The sequence below is a fragment of the Ursus arctos genome, unplaced genomic scaffold (assembly GCF_023065955.2).
Source record: "Ursus arctos isolate Adak ecotype North America unplaced genomic scaffold, UrsArc2.0 scaffold_10, whole genome shotgun sequence".
Lineage (NCBI taxonomy): Eukaryota > Metazoa > Chordata > Mammalia > Carnivora > Ursidae > Ursus > Ursus arctos.
The window spans coordinates 54,149,748-54,168,154 of record NW_026622764.1 but is presented as its reverse complement, the minus strand read 5'-3'; the positions used below and the strand labels follow the sequence as shown (position 1 = coordinate 54,168,154).

Below are 18,407 nucleotides of genomic sequence, written 5' to 3'. Positions count from 1 at the left end.
AAATGTGTCCATGAAGTCATCCATCAGCAGTGGCTTTCTGCTTCTAGAGTTCATCTAGATTACCTTCTGAATGTTCATTCTCACCGTTCTTTTATGTTGACTTTTCTGATCCTTTGAACTTCCTCATCTGGTTCCCACTACCACCATCTGGGTAGAGCTCCCAGTTTGACCTTGGAAGACCTTCAAGGTCAGTATTTCTATTACTTCAGTCTGGCTCATGTATTGACTGTATAGGCAAAAAGTGATCCCATCATCCACAGCTGCAAACTCAAGGGATAACCACTGTTTGCTTGCATGCCTTCTCTCCCTCTTTGCTCTACTTGACCCCATTATTACAAACCATGTTCAGAATGGATTTACCTAACAAAGACTGTCTGTGAGGTTTTCTTGGCAAAATTGGTGTTGGTATGGACATGAGACCTGGAAAATGAGTGATACTTAGTACCATGGCAGTATTTTGTTTCAAATATCTGTCTGCTTTTGCACGCCTAAATCTTGGTACAGGGCTTGACACTGTTGCACTTGGACCTATCAGAGATTTCCTAAAAGTATAGGTAGATAAAGGTAGACACTCAGAGTGAACTTCCTTGGGTTTGGGAGGAAGAGCTGGAGAAGTGGTACTTGAAAGTCTGGAGAACTCTGAGGAGAGAATCAGAATGTCTTTGAACATGTCACCAAAATAAATATTTTTTATTTTTGATGCTTTTTCTTTTGATTTTCTTGACCTTTTCATTTGTCTTGTTTCTTTCCCAAAAACTCGAGTTGAGGCTGAGTGACAGGTTGGAAAAAATAAGGAACCAGTAGCAGTCTCTGGAATGTGCCAGTAGACATTCTCAAAAGTTTTCCTGGGTATTGAAATAGTAGTCACTCTTTCTTGTATATAATGATCAAGAAAGATATTTTGGATATTGACAAGGGTTTGTGGTTGATTTCTTGAAACAACATCAGGAAAACTAGTTTTCTGTCTTTCAATCAAAGTGGTTTCATCTTGAAGGAACATTACATGTTTTGGCTCAGTTTTACCAGTCTCGGCTAAACCAGAAAAAAAAAAAAAGCACAATTAGTTTATATTAATCAAAGTATCGGGGACAAAACTATTAATGTGTTAGCATTCATAGCTTTTCTTTATTTACTCACCCCTCTTTTACCTTCTAAAAATTTCTGTGTATGCTTGCTTAACTATCAGGACTTTTGTTTAGCTGACTGGGGTTAAAGTTTGAATGGTCAATTGGGGAAGTAGAAAGACTATGTTGTATTAGGTTTAGAAAGGGTAGGGAGCAACTCTTGGAAGAACATAAATGATAAAAGAGTAGGACATAAAGGGATTTTTTTGAGCAATTGCTAATAAAACTGGAAATATGGATGGGCAAAAATGATTTTGATTAAGTTTTGTTATTTATCATTTATCATTATCTCTTCCTCATTTGAAACTTCTTCGAGCAAAGACATTTCTTTTCAATGCCAAATGGCAGACCAATGTCTGAACATGAAAACATCCGGATATTGGCTACAACATACTACAAGTTCAGTTAGGTTACACTGGTAAATGTTCTTTTCTCTCTTAGGTCCAGAAAGTGCACTGTGCCTGCATTCTTCAATACCTCACTGCACCAAATATGCTTTCTCTTTCCTATGTGACTGAATGTTAAACGACTTTTCTTCCATTGTCTCAGTTGAGTACAATAAATGATGAGTACAGTAAATGATGAGGACCTCTACATTCTAAGGAAGAGATAATAGACTCATTAAGGCAAGGCTTGCAAAGAGATGGCCAAAACAAATCCAACTCTCATCCAGCTGTTGTCTGTATCTAAGAGATGGCTAGAGACTGGCATGAGTTTAGAGAGAGGAATTCTTCTGAATAGAGCTATTGGGGTGGTATGTGTTTTCCCGACCTTCCCTTCCCCGTAGTGGGTGGAAGAGGATGATTTCTCACCCACCTCAAACCATGTGACGGGAATTCTCAGAGAACCATTTATAGAGAACCTGAGTGTATGCCACAAGGAGAATATAACATCTCACCACTCCCCTACTCACATCCCCCACTAATAACTTACAGAGTAGCAAAAAAGTAGTAGCCCATCCAGTGCTGTGTTCCAGTTGGAGCAAGGCAAGAGAGTCCTTGAAACTACTTGATCTGTATCTCAGGGCATTTCAGGGGGTACAGAGACTGATGTCTGATTCTTATCTTCATTCCTTAACTCTTCCCCACCCCTAGCCCCTGCTATGGCGGAGCAGAAACTCTTAAATTGTGGGAAAAAAGTAAAGAACAAGGTGGAAGAACTTACTGTGCCCGTTTCCTTTGACTTGTCTAAAAATTAGCAGACCTAGTCTGAGTTGGGGGAAGGGGCAAGGTTTGATTGCAAGATTTAGATTGAACTATTTGTATGATATCTGAAAATGAAACAGGCGCATAGATGAAAGTGATGAGAAAAGCCTGGGAAGAGAGATGTATGCCGTGTGAGTTTGAAGGGCAGTAGGAGGAGAAGAAGAATGTTTGCTTCCTGTTTATATGGAACTAATAAAAACTAGCTTATTCAATAAAATGGTTACACCACTATCTTCACCTTTTTTTTCTGTCTCCTGTATTAAAACAAACATAGTAACACAAGTAAAATTCTCAACAAACTCCTGGACTCCTTCCAACCACCACCATCTCACCATATTTATCCTTCTCCTCAAAGGCAAACTAAGTAATTTACACTCAGTTTGATGTCTTTTCTTCTCCTCTGTTCTGTTTCACTTTATTTAATCTAACTTTTAATTAAATTAATGGACTTTATTTTTAGAACAGTTTTGGATACAAAAAAAAAAAAAAAACTTGAGCAAGAAGACAGTTCCCATACATTCCCCTCCCCTGCACAGTTTTATCTATTACTAACATCTTGCATTAGCGTAGTACATTTATTATAATTGATGAACCAATGTTGACATACAATTAATTAGAGTCCATAGTTTACATTAGGGTTCATTCTCTGTGTTGTACAGCTCCATAGATTTTTTTTTTTAAAGATTTGATTTTATTTATTCGACAGAGATAAAGACAGCCAGTGAGAGAGGGAAACAAGCAGGGGGAGTGGGAGAGGAAGAAGCAGGCTCATAGTGGAGGAGCCTGATGTGGGGCTCGATCCCATAACGCCAGGATCACGCCCTGAGCCGAAGGCAGACGCTTAACCGCTGTGCCACCCAGGCGCCCCAGCTCCATAGATTTTGACAAATGCATAATGTCATGCATCCACTATTACAATATCATAAAAAATAATCTCACCACCTTAAAATTCCCTAGCGCTTCACGTATTCAACACTTCTACTCTCCCTGAACAAACTTCTGTCAACCACTGATTTTTTTTTTCTTTATTGTGCTGTTGTTTTGCCTTTTGGATACTTCTGAAAATTCATGTTGAGGGTGGTATGATTTCATTATAGTTATTCATCTTTTAATGAATTTGTATCATTCACAGAAATCTGCCTGTGAAGACATCTATCAGCATTGGCTTCCTGCTTCTAGAGTTCATCTAGATTACCTTCTGAATGATTGACTAGGATACCTAGTCTTCTCCTTTTCTAGTTTCCTAAAGTAAAAGCTTAGAGTTGTTTGTTTTAGATTAATTTTCTTTTCCCAATATATGCATTCAAGGCTATACATACTCCCTAAGGCCTACTTTCGCTATATCCCACACATTTTGATAGGTTGTTTTTTTTTTTCATTTAGTTCAAAACATTTAAAAATATCTCTGTGACTTCTTTGACCCATGTCCTATCTAAGTGTGTTGTTTAACCTCCAAATATTTTGGGATTTCCACATCTCTTTCCGTTATTGATTTTTAGTTTAACTCCATTCTGTTCTGAGAACAAACACTGTATAATATCTGCTCTTTTAAAAGTGGTCTTTTAGACCACCAGAATGTGGTCTAGCTTGATGAGTGTCTTGTAGGAGTTTGGGAAGAATGTTTTCTGCTCTTGTTTAATGAAGACAATTGGATCCTGTTGATTGTTGGTATTATTCGGTTCAACTATATCATTACTAATTTCCCCCCTGTGAATCTGTTAATTACTGATAAATGGTGTGGAACTCTTAAACTATAATAATGGAGTTATCTATTTCTCCTAACAATTCTAGCAGTTTTCGCCTCAGATATTTTGACTCCCTCTTTTGGGTACATGTCAAAGATTATTATGTCTTCTTAAAGAATTGGCCCCTTATAATTAAGTATTGCCCCTATTTATCCCTAATAATTTTTCTTGTTCTGAATCTGCTCTGTCTGAAATTAATATAGCTACTTCAGCTTTTTTTTTTTTATTAGTGTTAGTATGGTATGTCTTTCTCTGCACCTTTACTTTTAACCTATCTGTGTTTTTATATTTAAAGTAAGTTTCTTGTAGACAATATAGAGTTGGGTCTTGTTTTTTATCTGCTATAACAGTTTGTCTTTTCATTGGTATACTTAGAACATTGGCTTTTAATGAATTACGGACATGATTGGCTTAATATCTGCCACATTTATAAAGTTTTCTATTCATTGCTATTGTTTTGCTTCTTCTCCTTCTTTTTTTAATCTTCCCTTCCTTTTCTTCTTTTTCTGGTTTCAGTTGAACATTTCATGATTCAGGTTTGCTCCTTCAGTTTCTCAGTTTCTCTCCTAGAGTATCAATTATACTTCCTTTAAAAAAATTTTAAGTCGTTTCCCTGAAGTTTGCGATATACATTTATAATTCATCTAAGTCTACTTTTTTAAATTTTTAATTGGTTTATACTTTATTAATACTTTAAATTCCAGCTATCTTGACATGTAAAAAAACAAGACAACTTAAGTTTGATGTGCTGCATTTAGAAAGGATATTTAATTTATAATAAAGGTTCTTTTATTGTCTTTTCAAAGTCTCCTCCCATTTACTTTTCAAACCATTATGACCTGGAACTTTCCACCTCTACTACCAAAGCTGTTATCACAAAATTATTGATATCTGGTTGCTAAACCTAATGGATACACATTATTACGTACTTTATTTGAACTCTGTTTAGCATTTGATACTTTAATCCACTCTCTTCTCAATGAAATTCACTCTCTCCTTGGCTCTCATGAGAACACCATCATTTCTCCATTAATGCCACCTGGCCATTCATCTTTCTCTAGACAAATCTTTCTTTCTCAATTTACTATTTAGTATTCCCAAAGGTTCTATCATTATCCCTCCTCTCACTTCAACGAATTTTACATATACAATAATAATTCTAAGTCTGGGTCTGGAAGCCCTATGCACTTCAAACTTTTCCTGTCTACACCAAACTCATCAGCAGTTTCTGTTCTCCTTTATCTCATAGAGATACATCTGTTATCTTGTCACACATATGTGCATAGACACACACACAGAGGAATCCTGGATTCCTCTTGTATTAGCTTCCTCTAGCTGCTGTAACAAATTACCACAAACTTGGTGGCTTAAAGCAACAGAAATTTATTCTCTCACACTTCTGGAGGCCAGAAACCAAAATTTTATCACTGAGTCCAAAATCAAGGTGTCGGCAGGGCCATGTTCTCTCTGGATTCTCTTGTTAAGGATCCATTCCTTGCCTCTTCCAGCTTCTGGTAGCTGCCAGCACCCTGTGGCTTATGGCCATCACTTTTATCTTCAAGGCCAGCATCTTCAAATCTCTCTTTGCTCCATCTTCATATCATCTTCTCCTCTGTGTGCGTAATTTCCCTCTGCCTCTCTCTTATAAGGATACATGTGATTGCATTTTGGGCCCACCTGGATAGTCCAAAATAATCTTTCTTCACGAGATCCTTAACTTGATTCTATCTGTAAGCCCATATAACACTTTTTTTTCTTTTTTTTGGCCATATGAGATAACATTCACAAGTTCTAGAGATTAGGATGTTGATATCTTTTTATGGGGTTATTTTTCAGTCTACCATACTTCTAATTCCTCCTCATATTTAGCACATCCAATTAATCACCTCCAGGCTATACTCAAATTATATATGTCAGCTCCAAAGCTTCTAATTCCCTACCGCTTTTCCTCCCCCACTTCACTCCCCTTTCCTTTTCTACCATGAGAATGTAGAAGTGAGCTATTGTTTTGATGGATTCCTGTCCCATCTTCATTTGGTTTACAGCAGAGAAAAGGATTGAAAATCAGTGACCTAATTAAGTTCTGCTGTTTCAGAATAGAAAGATAAGACCCACCGACTGAATGACTTCCTAAAGCCATGCGTCCTATCAGTGTTGGAGCTAAGACCAGCGTTCAGTTCCCTGGACTCCCACTCTAGGGCCTTTTGCACTTTCCAGGTTGCTGCAAGTCAGTAAACAATTGCAGGCCAAGCTAGAAGTATTAAAGTAGTGTAACATCTCACAACTACGCAATGATTTTATAGTTTATCAAGTGCCTTCACACAGGCTTTTGCATTTTCAAGTTCTCTCACAGTTAAGTGATATTAAAAAACAGATTTTCTCTTCTAATTTTTATGGCCATCATCCTAGTTGACATCGATTTAACTTCACCCTTGATTTTCTGACACAGCCTGATAATGTTTCCATCAAATTATCTGAATCTTATCAGTGATAGCTCAGATTCCTTAGTTTGGCGAGTAAAAATCTATGTGATTTGGACCCACTTCACCTAACCTCTCTGGGTAATGACTCATTAATTTTCAGTGGAAGCCTTCAGATACTCTAATTATGACTGGCGGTCACAAAGCCCATACTGCTCATGTGTAATTTCATTTCTTAGGTTGATCACGCTGTGTGGAATACCTTTTCTTACAAACCAACTGAAATCATTTTCTTCTTTCAAAGTGTACCTTAAACCTTATTCAATCCATCTTTCTCGATTAATATAGCCCACACTTACTGTTCTCATTAATTCCATAAATAGTTAACACATACCATGTACCAGCTGTACAAGTGCCTAGGGTACAATCACACAGCACAGACCTCACTACCAGCAAACATCTCACAGTTTAGTATAGAAACTAGGCAGGTCAACAGTGACACCAGAGGGGGGGGGCGTCTGGGTGGCTCAGTGGATTAAGCATCTGCCTTCGGCTCAGGTCAGGATCCCAAAATCCTGGGATCCAGTCCCATATCTCACTGCCTGCTCAGCGGGGAGTCTGCTTCTCCTTCTCCCTCTACCCTTCCCCCTGCTTGTGTGAGCCTTCTCTCAAACAAGTAAATAAAATCTAAAAAAAAAAAAACAAAAAACCCAAAACAAAACAAGTACACCAGAGAATGATAAGTGCTTGGTAGGGGTAAACATGAAATACTATGGGAGCATTAAGGAAGGTACTCTGACTGGGTGGAGGGGGAAGAGGTGCTTAGGGAAATCCTCCCAGTGAAGATGCTATCTGTCTTTTCAATTCTATACTTTCCTAGTTTTTAATACATTTCCCTATGATTTCTTTTCTTTTTTTTTCTAATATATTAAATTTCTACTTTTACAAAAGCCTTTCCTCTGCCATCAGAAACGACACAGAAACTCCTCTATAAAACATACTTCATTCCACTTTTACTAATTCCTCAGGTCTTAATTCAAGCCGCATTCCCACCCCAGTGCTCTCTCGCATCTATGAACTATTGTCCGTACCATTAATTGGACATAAATTCCGTGCTGCCTTATACTGTTATTTAAGGTTCTGGTTTTATGTGTAACTGATCTTCAGAACTTGATTAAAGGTCTTAAAATGTCCTGAAAGGCAGGCACCAGGTCACTCAGGTTATTGATTCCCTATAGTATCTAGAATCGTATGCAAATTATAGATATTTATTTCAGGGTTTTATTTCAGTGTTTGAATACTCATTTTTATAAACCGTATTTGAGTCATTTTACGCACTAACGAATTCATTCAACAAATATTTTGAACACCTTCTAAATGCAAAGTACTCTACCAAGAGTCTTTGGAAACATGGGATTAATAACAGTCAAGGTCATCGAATCTCTGAGGTGCCAAAAAGCAGGAAAGCCCCTCAACAACAAAAAAAAGAATTAGTCAGTTCTGTACTTGCGGATAAACTTCAACTAAAAGATGAATGAAAAAAACTACAACAAAAGAACTGGTAGTGAGCAGTAAATCCACATAACTGTGTGGGCATTATTGTTATAGAACAGGTTGTAAACGTAGAAATACAGAACACCAAAGAAATGTAGAAAGGATATAACAAAAGTTGAATGGGGAGGTGGGATAGGAAATTGGAGGCAGTACAGGCATGTTGACTTATGCATCTTTAATAGCCATGCATCAAAGGTAATAATTTAACATTGTAAATTAAGTTACAGACTAGGCATATATTAACAGTATAACTATGGACACTAAAATAAGGAAATACATTACAAATTAATGAATACAATCAACTAAAATCAAGTGGTTGAGGAGACTGAAAAGGGGAAAGAAGTGGAAATATTCTAATTTTATCATTGCTGTAAGTAAGGAGTCAATATATCACATACGGAAATAGAGGATTAAGGGTCTTATATAAAGTGATAGTTATTCAAGTGGCTCATTTCACTTCATAGCACTAATCACAGGATAATTTTACATTTACTTATATGATTATTTGATCCAACCGGAGGGTAACCAATGAAGAGGATGGACAGGGTCTCTTTTGCTCACTATTACACCCCCAATTCCTAGCACTGTGCTCGGAAGTATGGCTGATTCTTGTTATTCCTGACAGTTCTGTTGTATAAAAATCTCAGTGAACATTGAATTATCCAACACTGAGCCATTGCTTCTAGGAAAAATACAGGGTTAAGTTCCTCTAGGCCTCTGGTCTCAACACTATCAGCAGCCAATCAATACACAGTCTTGTTTTATATGTGTTTCTATTTAAAGACACTTTAATATATATTGTTGATTCATTAATATGCAGCCAACAACACTGCAACTCATGCCTGAAATAAGCATAGCCAACACATACGTTTTTCTCTGTAAAGCATACCACAGCCTTTTCGTGCTTAGGAACACAAGACAGCACTATGCCTGGGGCTATTTTAGACAGCAAAATCACCAACAAAAAGCACAATTTTAAAAATATGGCACTGAGAAAAGATTGAAAACAGACTGAGCAAGGGGCCATTGTTTACAGTATAAGAGCTGAAACAAGAAGGCAGAGCGTGTCCCTTGCTGGACGTCAGCTGGGAACGTGTATTTTCACTGCCCTGCTTATACTCATCCACTAATGACCAAGAGTCCCTGTATATTACTACTCTGCTGCATACAGTTTCACCTATTATAAAAGGAGAAAGAGCTCCCTCTATGACTCTGAAGTGTTCCTCATGATAGATCATTGAGTTCAAAAGATGGGGTACTGCTTTGGGGGTTAGAAATAATTTTAGCGGTTAGGTAAATTTGCACCTATAGAATTCACAAACAATGAGGGTCAACTGTAGTTGTAGAATTGAATTGGATATTATCATCTCACAACAAACATTTGTAAGTTACTGGTTATTAGTGAGTGTCTTTTTCACAATTGTTATTCTGAACTGTGTAGGTTGAGAAATTTCTACAAAAAATAAATAAGCTTAATAACATATCTGATTAATACACATACCTGTATGGACTTTCTTCTTACTTAAAGGCAGCTTAGGGAATTTTGGAGGTAAAGGTCTTCGAAGTAGTTGTGGGTGGTTTTGCATTTTAATTAACAATAAGCACTGTTTTTCACAACTGTTGGTTAAGCGAGAATTGAAAACGTTTTGAATATGTTTGAATTGTTGCTGAAAAGTCATTCATTAGGATCTAGATTACATCTTAGTGAAAATCATTCTGTGCTAATACTGTACTGAGTCCAAGCAGAATTCCTATAAAAGAGAAGATAAGAAAAAAAAATTCTTTAAAACTTCTAGAAAGGATCTAGATAAAATTTCGGTTTATAATTAACACAGAATTTTAAAATACATATACTATTACCAACCAGGATCATTCTAAAATTCCCCATGTTAGCAAAATATTCAGTCTGCCAGTGTTACATCATCTAGTAAATATTGATTTTCCAGAACAGTAGAAATAACATTCTTTTTTTTTCTCTACCTTCAAAATGTTATCACTTTATGTATTTGGAAAAAGATTTGGTCAAAAAGATAAGGAAGCCCCTCCATGATAGTCTCTTAAGACTCACAATAACTATTCACAAGTAAGTTGTTTTCTCTCTGTAATAATGACTTGTTTTAAACTGCAACCATTACTAGTTGGGTTACACTATTTAATCAAGAAATAAGATGGTCTTCAATCTAATTAGATTTTCCAGGATCTCTGTTCCAATTAGTACTATTTAGAGATGATACCAGAAGGTGGACCCACCCCCCGCAAACATGCGCTTAGCTCTCAGGGCAGCAGGAAAGTGCCTGGTACATCACTATTCCGTTGACAGTCCAGAAGGGAATGCTTTGGAGCTGCATAAATGGGCCATTTTATCCCCCAAAGATAACTGCACACAAGCGTTCAAGGTATGATCCCTGTTAGTACGTCCACTTGATGCTGGTAATTTTCCTTCCATATTATAGGAGAAGATCGGTTGGACTCCTCTACTATCCCTTAAGGCAATCAGCTGTTTCTCAGAACAACTGGCTTTCCCTCTTTTCCTCCGAATTTAGGCAGCGACGTAAAGGTTGAGTGAGGTGTGGGTCTTCCCGCGGGAAGCACCTAGGTTACGCTCTTCCCCTGGCAAGGCGCGGCCAGAGGCCAAGGAGACTGGCCCTAGCAACCGGAAGCCGATAATGCCGCCCTGCCCGCTGGACTCGCAGGCTCGAGAAGGGAGGGCGGGACCGGGCGGGGCGCGCGCCCGAGGAGCCCCGCGGAGCCGGCCTCGCCCCAAGGCTCGGCGCGCGCCCCGCCCACCCACTGGCCTTTCTCCGCGGTGGTGTCCTGCTGCGGGGAGGCTGCGGTGGGGGCTGGAGGAGAAGTCCGCTCCGTGTGCAGCTGCTGTACGGAACCCCGGGGTGACAATCGTTATTACTATTTTCATTCTTAATGACAATGACCACGATTATTTATTTAGTCTTGATTACACGACGTATCTAGGGTCTGGGCTGGCAGTCTTTAATGCTGCATTTGGGCTCAGCCGGGTCCCGTTGCTGATTTTGTAGTACCCCCGGAAAGCGAACATGCTTGTTTTCTTTCTCTTCCTTTAATGCGAACTGTTTTGTCTTTCTGATCCTTTCAAGTTCCTGGATGAAGAGAAACTGAGTAGGAATAGGGACAAGAAGTGTCCAGACGGGCTTTAAAAGAAACCCATTTCTCACGGTTACAGTGGTTCATTTTGATTATCTTAGTATGGCTTGTCTCCTCTGTCATGGTGTTGATGAACCTGTACGTATAGTGGTCTGTGTTTGCATGTATGTGCATGTTTCTCTGAAGATTTGAGAGAGAAAGAGTGCGAGAGAGAACTCATCAGGTAGGTGTGTAAATCCCAACTCGGGAAGTTAAGCAGATGGAGCTTCCTCCCAGTCTCATTTTTTTAAGTACAAGTGTAGGAACTTTAGTAACAGGTGTTGGAAAATGAGAGACTTCTGCATAAATCTGCCTAGCTTTGGGGATCTTTTAAGATTTACTCCCTAACCAAATCTTACTTTTTCTCCTTAGGAGCAAGCATATATTTTAAAACAGTCAATGAAAAAAAACTTGGAAAAGTAAAAAAGTATTTCATCAGACTCTGGGAAATATACAGCTTGTTTTTCTTTAGAGTATTATTAGCACCTGTTTTCTTTTTCCTTGTACGATTACTGGGTCCCAATGAGATTGTGGCCGCAGCCATGAATTTATTCCACTTTGTCCTGCGTCCACTCCATAGATTGATTAGCCTCTCAGAAAGACCAGAAAGTTGACAGCAATAGGCAGATCTGATTGCTAGGCTTTGTCTCAAATAATATTTGTTGTGCATATTTTGTAAGTGTGAAAAATGTTTATGTTTTTAGGCATAAAAATGTGTATTGCGCATACTTCATCTGTTTCCAATATTTAAATTGAGTCAGGTTCCTGTGCTCTTAAAAGTTGTTGAGACCATGAGAACTACTGAGATACAGTTTTACTGACCAATGCTTATCCTTTAAAATTTATGCTTTGTGTGGCCTGGTCACAATCAAGTCAATGTACTTATTAGTAATTTTTTAAAAAATGCTTTGTCACATATGGAATTGGGCACCAGGCTTCATTTCCTGCAGATTTCTTCTAGCAAGTTCCAGGCAGAACCTCGGGCTGTTTAATATGAAAATGATGTACAAAGGCAGGCTGGATTTAGAAAACACACATCACATTCAATCTGGATTATTTTACTATTTTTATTTAATTTATTACATTTTTTACTATTTTTGAAAATGTTACTACCTCATTTTTTTTTTTCCTTTTAAAAAAAAGCGTGTCTCTTTAAGGACTGTAGCTCTGTCTTTAAGGGTCTATTTTACCTGTTGTACAGTATGGTTAGCCTATTTATTTGTCCCATTAGTTTCGCAGTTTGGCAGAAGCATGTGATGAAGCTTGTGAAACTGAACCACAGCACTTTGGCTCTTTTAGCAGATTATATTAGGGAGGCCAGAGTAATGGTGAGCCAAGGTTGTATACATCCTGTGTTTTCGTGCTTTTTTTTTAATGCTGCTAAAATGAGATAAAAACTTATGCAAAAGCAACGTTAGGCACCCCGCAAGTAATGCTGTCGGTTTTCCTAATGCGTGGGGAATACTTGGGGAATCTCAGATTTGACTGTTGGTGAAAGGACAGCTCTGCTCGAAAGGTGTAGAAATTGTTGCTAGAAATCTTTACTATTTTCCATATACTTGTCTCCTCTCTCCTTTTAAACAGAACAGGTTTACTGAATAGTTTCAGTGTAGATTTAATCTAACATTTTACCGTATAGAAATAACTGCAGTAATTTGTATTTTTATGTATATTAGTTTTTAAGAAGTTCTTTTTAAAAATGAAGAGTTATTTTTGAGTGCACAGTGGTTAAACTGTTGAGTCCCCACAGTAACCCAAGGCACCACAATGCTTTTGAGAAAGAGGTATTTTCTTGGTCTGAATTTATTCAGATATATATACACTACTGGGAAATGTCTTTACTCTTCACCAGTCACCGTAGCTTAAATTTATACATCTATTTCGTATGTTTTCATTATGCAACATAGAGAACAGTTTTGTATTTTCTTAAATGTTAATAAAGATATTTTGAAGCTGCTTTTCTTTTTACCTCTCATATCTGAAAACTTCATTTCTGTTCTTAATTCATTATTTCTGGCCAGTTATTTAGTTGTATCTTTTTGTCTTTCAGGATGATAGTTCTTTCCTTTCCTTTGTTTGAAGTAGAGATTGATCCTGAGAGTCCCTTAAAGAAAAAAATCATTACTAAGGAAATGATTTAAGAATTGTTAATAAGAAAATATCATACAACCTGCATCATAGAATTAAAAAAAATCTTAAAAAATTTCTAAACATAATGAAAGGACATTGTCTGAAAAGCATATTCATGAATTCACTCATTCATTCCAGAATGATTTATTGGAGACCTACTATGCGTAACATACTTTGCAGGTGCTAAACTTTAAGCTTTATTCAAACAAGTTATAATGATTCGTTTGAGAATTTATAATTTTAGACTTTGAAATGAAATTTTAAATCATTTTCAAAGGCTTTTCTTATCTATAACTACTTGAGGTTTTTAAAATTTTTTAACTTTTTTTTTATTAGGTTATTTCGGTAGGATAGTGTTATTTATTCACACTATCCCTAATACTTGGAAACAGTTGTCTATTTCCTTTGCTTCAGTGATGGTTTTAGGCTGCTCGTCTGCATGCAGCAGATATTAGATATCTATGTATATTGTGTGACTGTGTCCTTCACCAAAAAAAGGTAGAAAATATTGGTTTCCTTAATGTTCGGTTGACTAAGCAACCTTGCCTTTGGTGCTGTGAATGATGCAATGTCAATATTGGTTACTTACTCTGTGGGAAGGCACTGTTCTTAGCTTTGATTTTGTTTTATCCTACTCCACAATTATCATTGCTAATTGAACATTCTAGTGTCTGCATCAAATTTCAATCAAAGGCAGCATAACATAGCTCACCTCAGCAGGGTTCAAATCCCTGGCTGCCTTTTCTTAGCTCTCTGCCCTTGGACCAGCTGCTGAACCTCTCTAAGCCCTTTTGGTTTCCTCGCCTGTGAAACTGGGGTAAAATGGGACTTAATGCAGGGTATCGGGAGAATCTAAAGCAGTAATCCTGTGTCAGGGAGTTAGTTTTGTGCTGTATACTGTGAGTCCTCATTAGATGCTAATTGTTAGAAAACAAATGGCCTGGGTGTCCTGTCTGCATTGTCCCTGCTTTATGTGATAATAGTTGGTGATAAGTGAATCCTGGGCATTTATCCATAAACTATCACACCTAGTTTGCTGCCGTCTGGGGCATGGCAGAGAACCTCGCCTGCGGCTCTCAGATTGTGAAACAAATGTGTGCTGTAGGCAGGCTCCTGTGTCCTGTCACAGATCCTGTGCCCCTCTGGGCTGCAGAGGACCTGTGGGACAGCTTGTACCTGAAAGTGTCCGAGGCACTGATGTAAGTAAGGAGACCTTGATTCGTCCTCCATGTGAGTCGAGTCTGCGAGCTGCTGTCAGCATTGATTGCATTGGACTGAATCCATGGTAAATCTCAACCAGTGACCCAAGGATGAAAGGCGCCTCGTTGTCAGCGTCCTCCGGGCCAGCTCGCTGGTGAGCCTGACAGAGGTGGAAAAGGCCGAACGGCTGCAATGTGACCCTCCTTTGAATGGCTGGAGGGAGAGGTGTTCCAAAAGCACAGAACCCTTCCCAGGTGTTTTCTCATGTGTACGTTCATCTGCTGACTCCTTGGAACCAGCAGGGATTTAGTCCTAAATTTATAAGGAACACATGCCACGCCCAAAGGTGTATGAGCTGTATGCCCTCTGTTCAGTCCTCAAAAAAGACATGTAGCATTTAGAACCAGAGGTGAGCAGAAATGCTTTGTGATGACATTCTTCATTCTAAGACACATAGCAATTTATGACCTTAAACATTGTGATGACACTCTTCATTCTAAGACGCATAGCAATTTATGACCTTAAACAGTAAACACAATGGCTTTGCTCTTCAAACCTAACATTCTGTTTTATGCTCACAACCCTGACTAAGTGTATGTTTTATTCTTAAGTGCAACGAGGCCAAAATGATGTGTGGGGACCAGGGTAGGGAAGAGCACAGATTGCCTGGACATGTGATGGGTGCATCATATTCTCTGCTGATGAGGAACTTGCATTTCCTACACCACAGCTAGACAAGTAGAACGCTGGCCTGCTGTCTCAGCATCGTGCAGTGAGTCCAGCACACTCTTGACAGCCCTTCAGGTTTTACAACAATCTCAATCCCCCACCCTTATGTTCTGATGTCAGAGACTTTAGCAGGGTTGAAATGAGGGAGTTCCAGGACATTGCCTCTCTCCTCATCCTGTCCCAGATAGTGGCCTGCCTTGGTGGCATGGAGAAAGTGACTTCATTTCCTCCACCAGTTATGCCAGGTGAAGTAATATCCTCCAAAGGAAGGAGATGTGGTGTCTGTCCAGCTGTAGTCAGGAGACATGCGGAAGACAGATTGTGGTTCTTTACTCTTCCCTCCACTGCAATTCCAAGCAGAACACCTACACTTTCCTCTGTTTGACATATTAATACGGCTCTGCTTAAGACTTGCTTTAAAGAAAAAGTTCTGTAACTACGGGAGATTTGTGTGCAAACCACCAATCAAGATGAGACTTAGTCTGTGCTCGTGCTTCTCGTTGGATGGTACCTTGCTCTGAGCCATGGGACTTTTGCATGCCATTGCTGGTGGGGGTCCCTTCCTTGTGCTCAGGAACCCCACACACCCCTTCACTTACCAACCTATCCAGAATCAGACCCATGAGGAGATGCCTCTAGTCATCACTTCTTGCAGCAGGAGCTAAAGAAACCAGAACATTCCCCCCTTCCTTGCCCCCTTTCCCAAGCCCAGACTCATGGCATTAAAAGAGATTGCTTCCAGTGGATTTGTAACTTGGTGTATCACTTTACCCAAGTGACCCTACTTGGGATGAGAAAAAAGCATCTCATCCTGCACACTCACTCTGGTTATTCTCAGTACATAGGTGTGAAACACGTGGTGTCCCCAACGAAGGTAAAAGGGAGATGACACTCATGGGGTCAGTGAGGAGCTAAAGTGATTGACCACAGTGATTGAAAAGTGGAGCCATTACTAGAACAATTCTGGCTTGCCACCATTTGCTTAGTAGAGATCATTTAGTTAGGAACCAGCAGGGCCGGTTTTGCTCATCTGCTGTAAAATGAGCTGTGATGAATTAGAGCGGTGTGCTTTTTAGACCCACACCTGATGACTAGACTTGGCCCAGAGTGTTCCTTCATACGTAGACCTAGCTTATTGATCCTTATTTTCAAGGGCAGAAAGTCATTTTGAAAATGAAGTGTTTTCCATAAGGTGTAGAAGTTTAGAGCATCAAATGCTGCAAGGACGTCCTACAGTAGTGAAGGTGTGAATTTTAAGAGCCCAGAATTTTCCACGGGTTATTGACATGAGCCGGCTGGAGGATAAAGGAATCACATAAGGGAAGGGCTCTGGCTGAAATGCTTGACCACCAGACCTCTCCCAAATGACCTCTGTCCTTTTGAAACATCCTCACAAAGACAAACAGGCACCATTCCAGTAAGAACAAGTAAGGGAACGATAGCACACACGTATGGGCAAAATGGTAACCCTCAGATGGCCAAGCACCATGTGGCTGGCTCAGCCCTCCACCATCGCTCAGTCCCCGGCTTGCAACCCAGCAAAGGTAACGCTTGGCCCTGCCAAGTCAGTCCACCTGTCACAGTGAGACGAGGAGGCACCCAACCCCAAAAGGGGAAGTGCATGCCTCCCTTACAAGCAAGACCCCTCTGACACTCCACCAGCAGTGGTGACCCAGGTGGGTAGCTGGGAATGGGAAGTGAGGGACAACCTGGAGCTCTCCAGGGATGCCAGGAGTTCCAGGTGCAGCGCGCTCAGGCCCTAAGGCTGGAGAAGCCTGGTGGTGGTTCGGACCCCTGCCATGGGGAGAGCCACTGGGGACACAAAGCCAAGAGGCCAGGGAGTGTCCGCTGTGTCAGAGGACCCAGGCCCAGCAACGCCACTGAGGGGCAAAGGGCAGGGGTGGGAGTTCCAAGGTCAGGGAGGAGAAGGACTGTCCCATTACCCAGGAATGTCTGTCTCTTGGCAGCCTGGGCTGAGGCCCCTCAGGAGAGCACAGGGTCACCACATCGAGCTGACAGGCATCTTTCTTCCAGGCACCGCATAGCACCTGTCTGAAGTACAAGGGACAGACTTTGGATGGGGTCAAGGTACAGCACAGGGAGTTGGTACCAGGGGTCACACAGCCCTAATGAGAGAGAAAATCAAGATCCTATCTCCTGATACCATACATGCCCTTTATAGCAGTTGTATACTGTTTGTTTTTGAATGATGGGTGTGTTTCCTGAGTGTGTGATCATAAAGTTTACATAAGAAGTATCATTACTGAGTCCACTTCAGGACCGCTGTAGCCTGAATCTCCAACAGAAGATCCAAGAGAGTTGTTGGGATTGTTGTTGTTGAAAAAGTTTCTCAAACTGAACTGGGACTCAGAGGCCTGTGTCACCTCAGATGGCTAACTTCTGTGAAGCTCAGTTTCCTCGCCTTTAAGGCTCTTTCCATATTCCTGCTCTATGGGTCTATTACTAATTTCCATTCATGAGCAATTATTCACTAACCATAAGTGTAGCTAAATAATTATTGAATATCTTGACATTTCCCACATAGACCAGTCTTGGAGTAAGAATGTATATAAATCTATTTGTTTTTCAAGTACTAGACTAGGTGATTTTATTTGCTATTAAATAATATTTGTTAAGCTTGGTGGATGTTAACACTGAGTTTGGTATTTCTGCAGTTTAATGAACAAAAACATGTGTGATTTATGAATTCTGATCAGTTCCTCCTTCAACTTTCATATTTTTAATTGAGTGTTTCAATATCAAAGTAATTACTGCTTTTTGGGGAAAAATAATAGAAAAGTGTAGAAAGTAAATGTCTTCTCCCCAAACCATTTATTATATAATATAATTAATATACAACTAATTAATATATGTAATTTCATATATACTCAATAATTTATTATTTATAATATATAATTATATATAATTTTTAATTTAAGAGATTACATTATATTATTTGGTGACTCAATTTTTTTCATTTATTTTATTTTATTTTATCTTAGAGATCTTATGGGACCATATTTATAGTCCCACTTTACTCTTTCCAATCCAACCTTTGATTGTACAGACTCGGGACCTTGCTTTTTCAATCTGCCCACGTGTTGTTAAGAAATACTGAACTAGGGGTCATGAAACTAGTAC

The 18,407-nt window shown here is 39.3% G+C and overlaps 2 protein-coding genes across 3 annotated transcripts in view; one reads left to right on the top strand and one right to left on the bottom strand.

The window, feature by feature from the left end:
- The window catches only part of LRRC63 (leucine rich repeat containing 63), a 38,142-nt gene extending 28,508 nt beyond the window's left edge, over positions 1-9,634 (bottom strand). Inside the window, exons 1-2 of the mRNA XM_026492864.4 lie at positions 9,550-9,634; positions 361-1,032 (exon numbers count right to left, since the gene is read on the bottom strand). Of these exons, the coding sequence (XP_026348649.2) occupies positions 361-1,032; positions 9,550-9,634 (757 nt within the window). The remainder of the gene's footprint in view (positions 1-360; positions 1,033-9,549) is intronic.
- Positions 9,635-10,764: 1,130 nt separating this feature from the next.
- The window catches only part of LCP1 (lymphocyte cytosolic protein 1), an 80,499-nt gene continuing 72,856 nt past the window's right edge, over positions 10,765-18,407 (top strand). The window contains exon 1 of one of the 2 annotated variants that reach the window (XM_044381810.3): positions 10,765-10,921. The gene's annotated coding sequence lies outside the window, so the exon portion shown is untranslated. Of the gene's footprint in view, positions 10,937-18,407 lie in introns of both variants that reach the window. The other variant, XM_026493291.4, reaches the window with a different exon arrangement.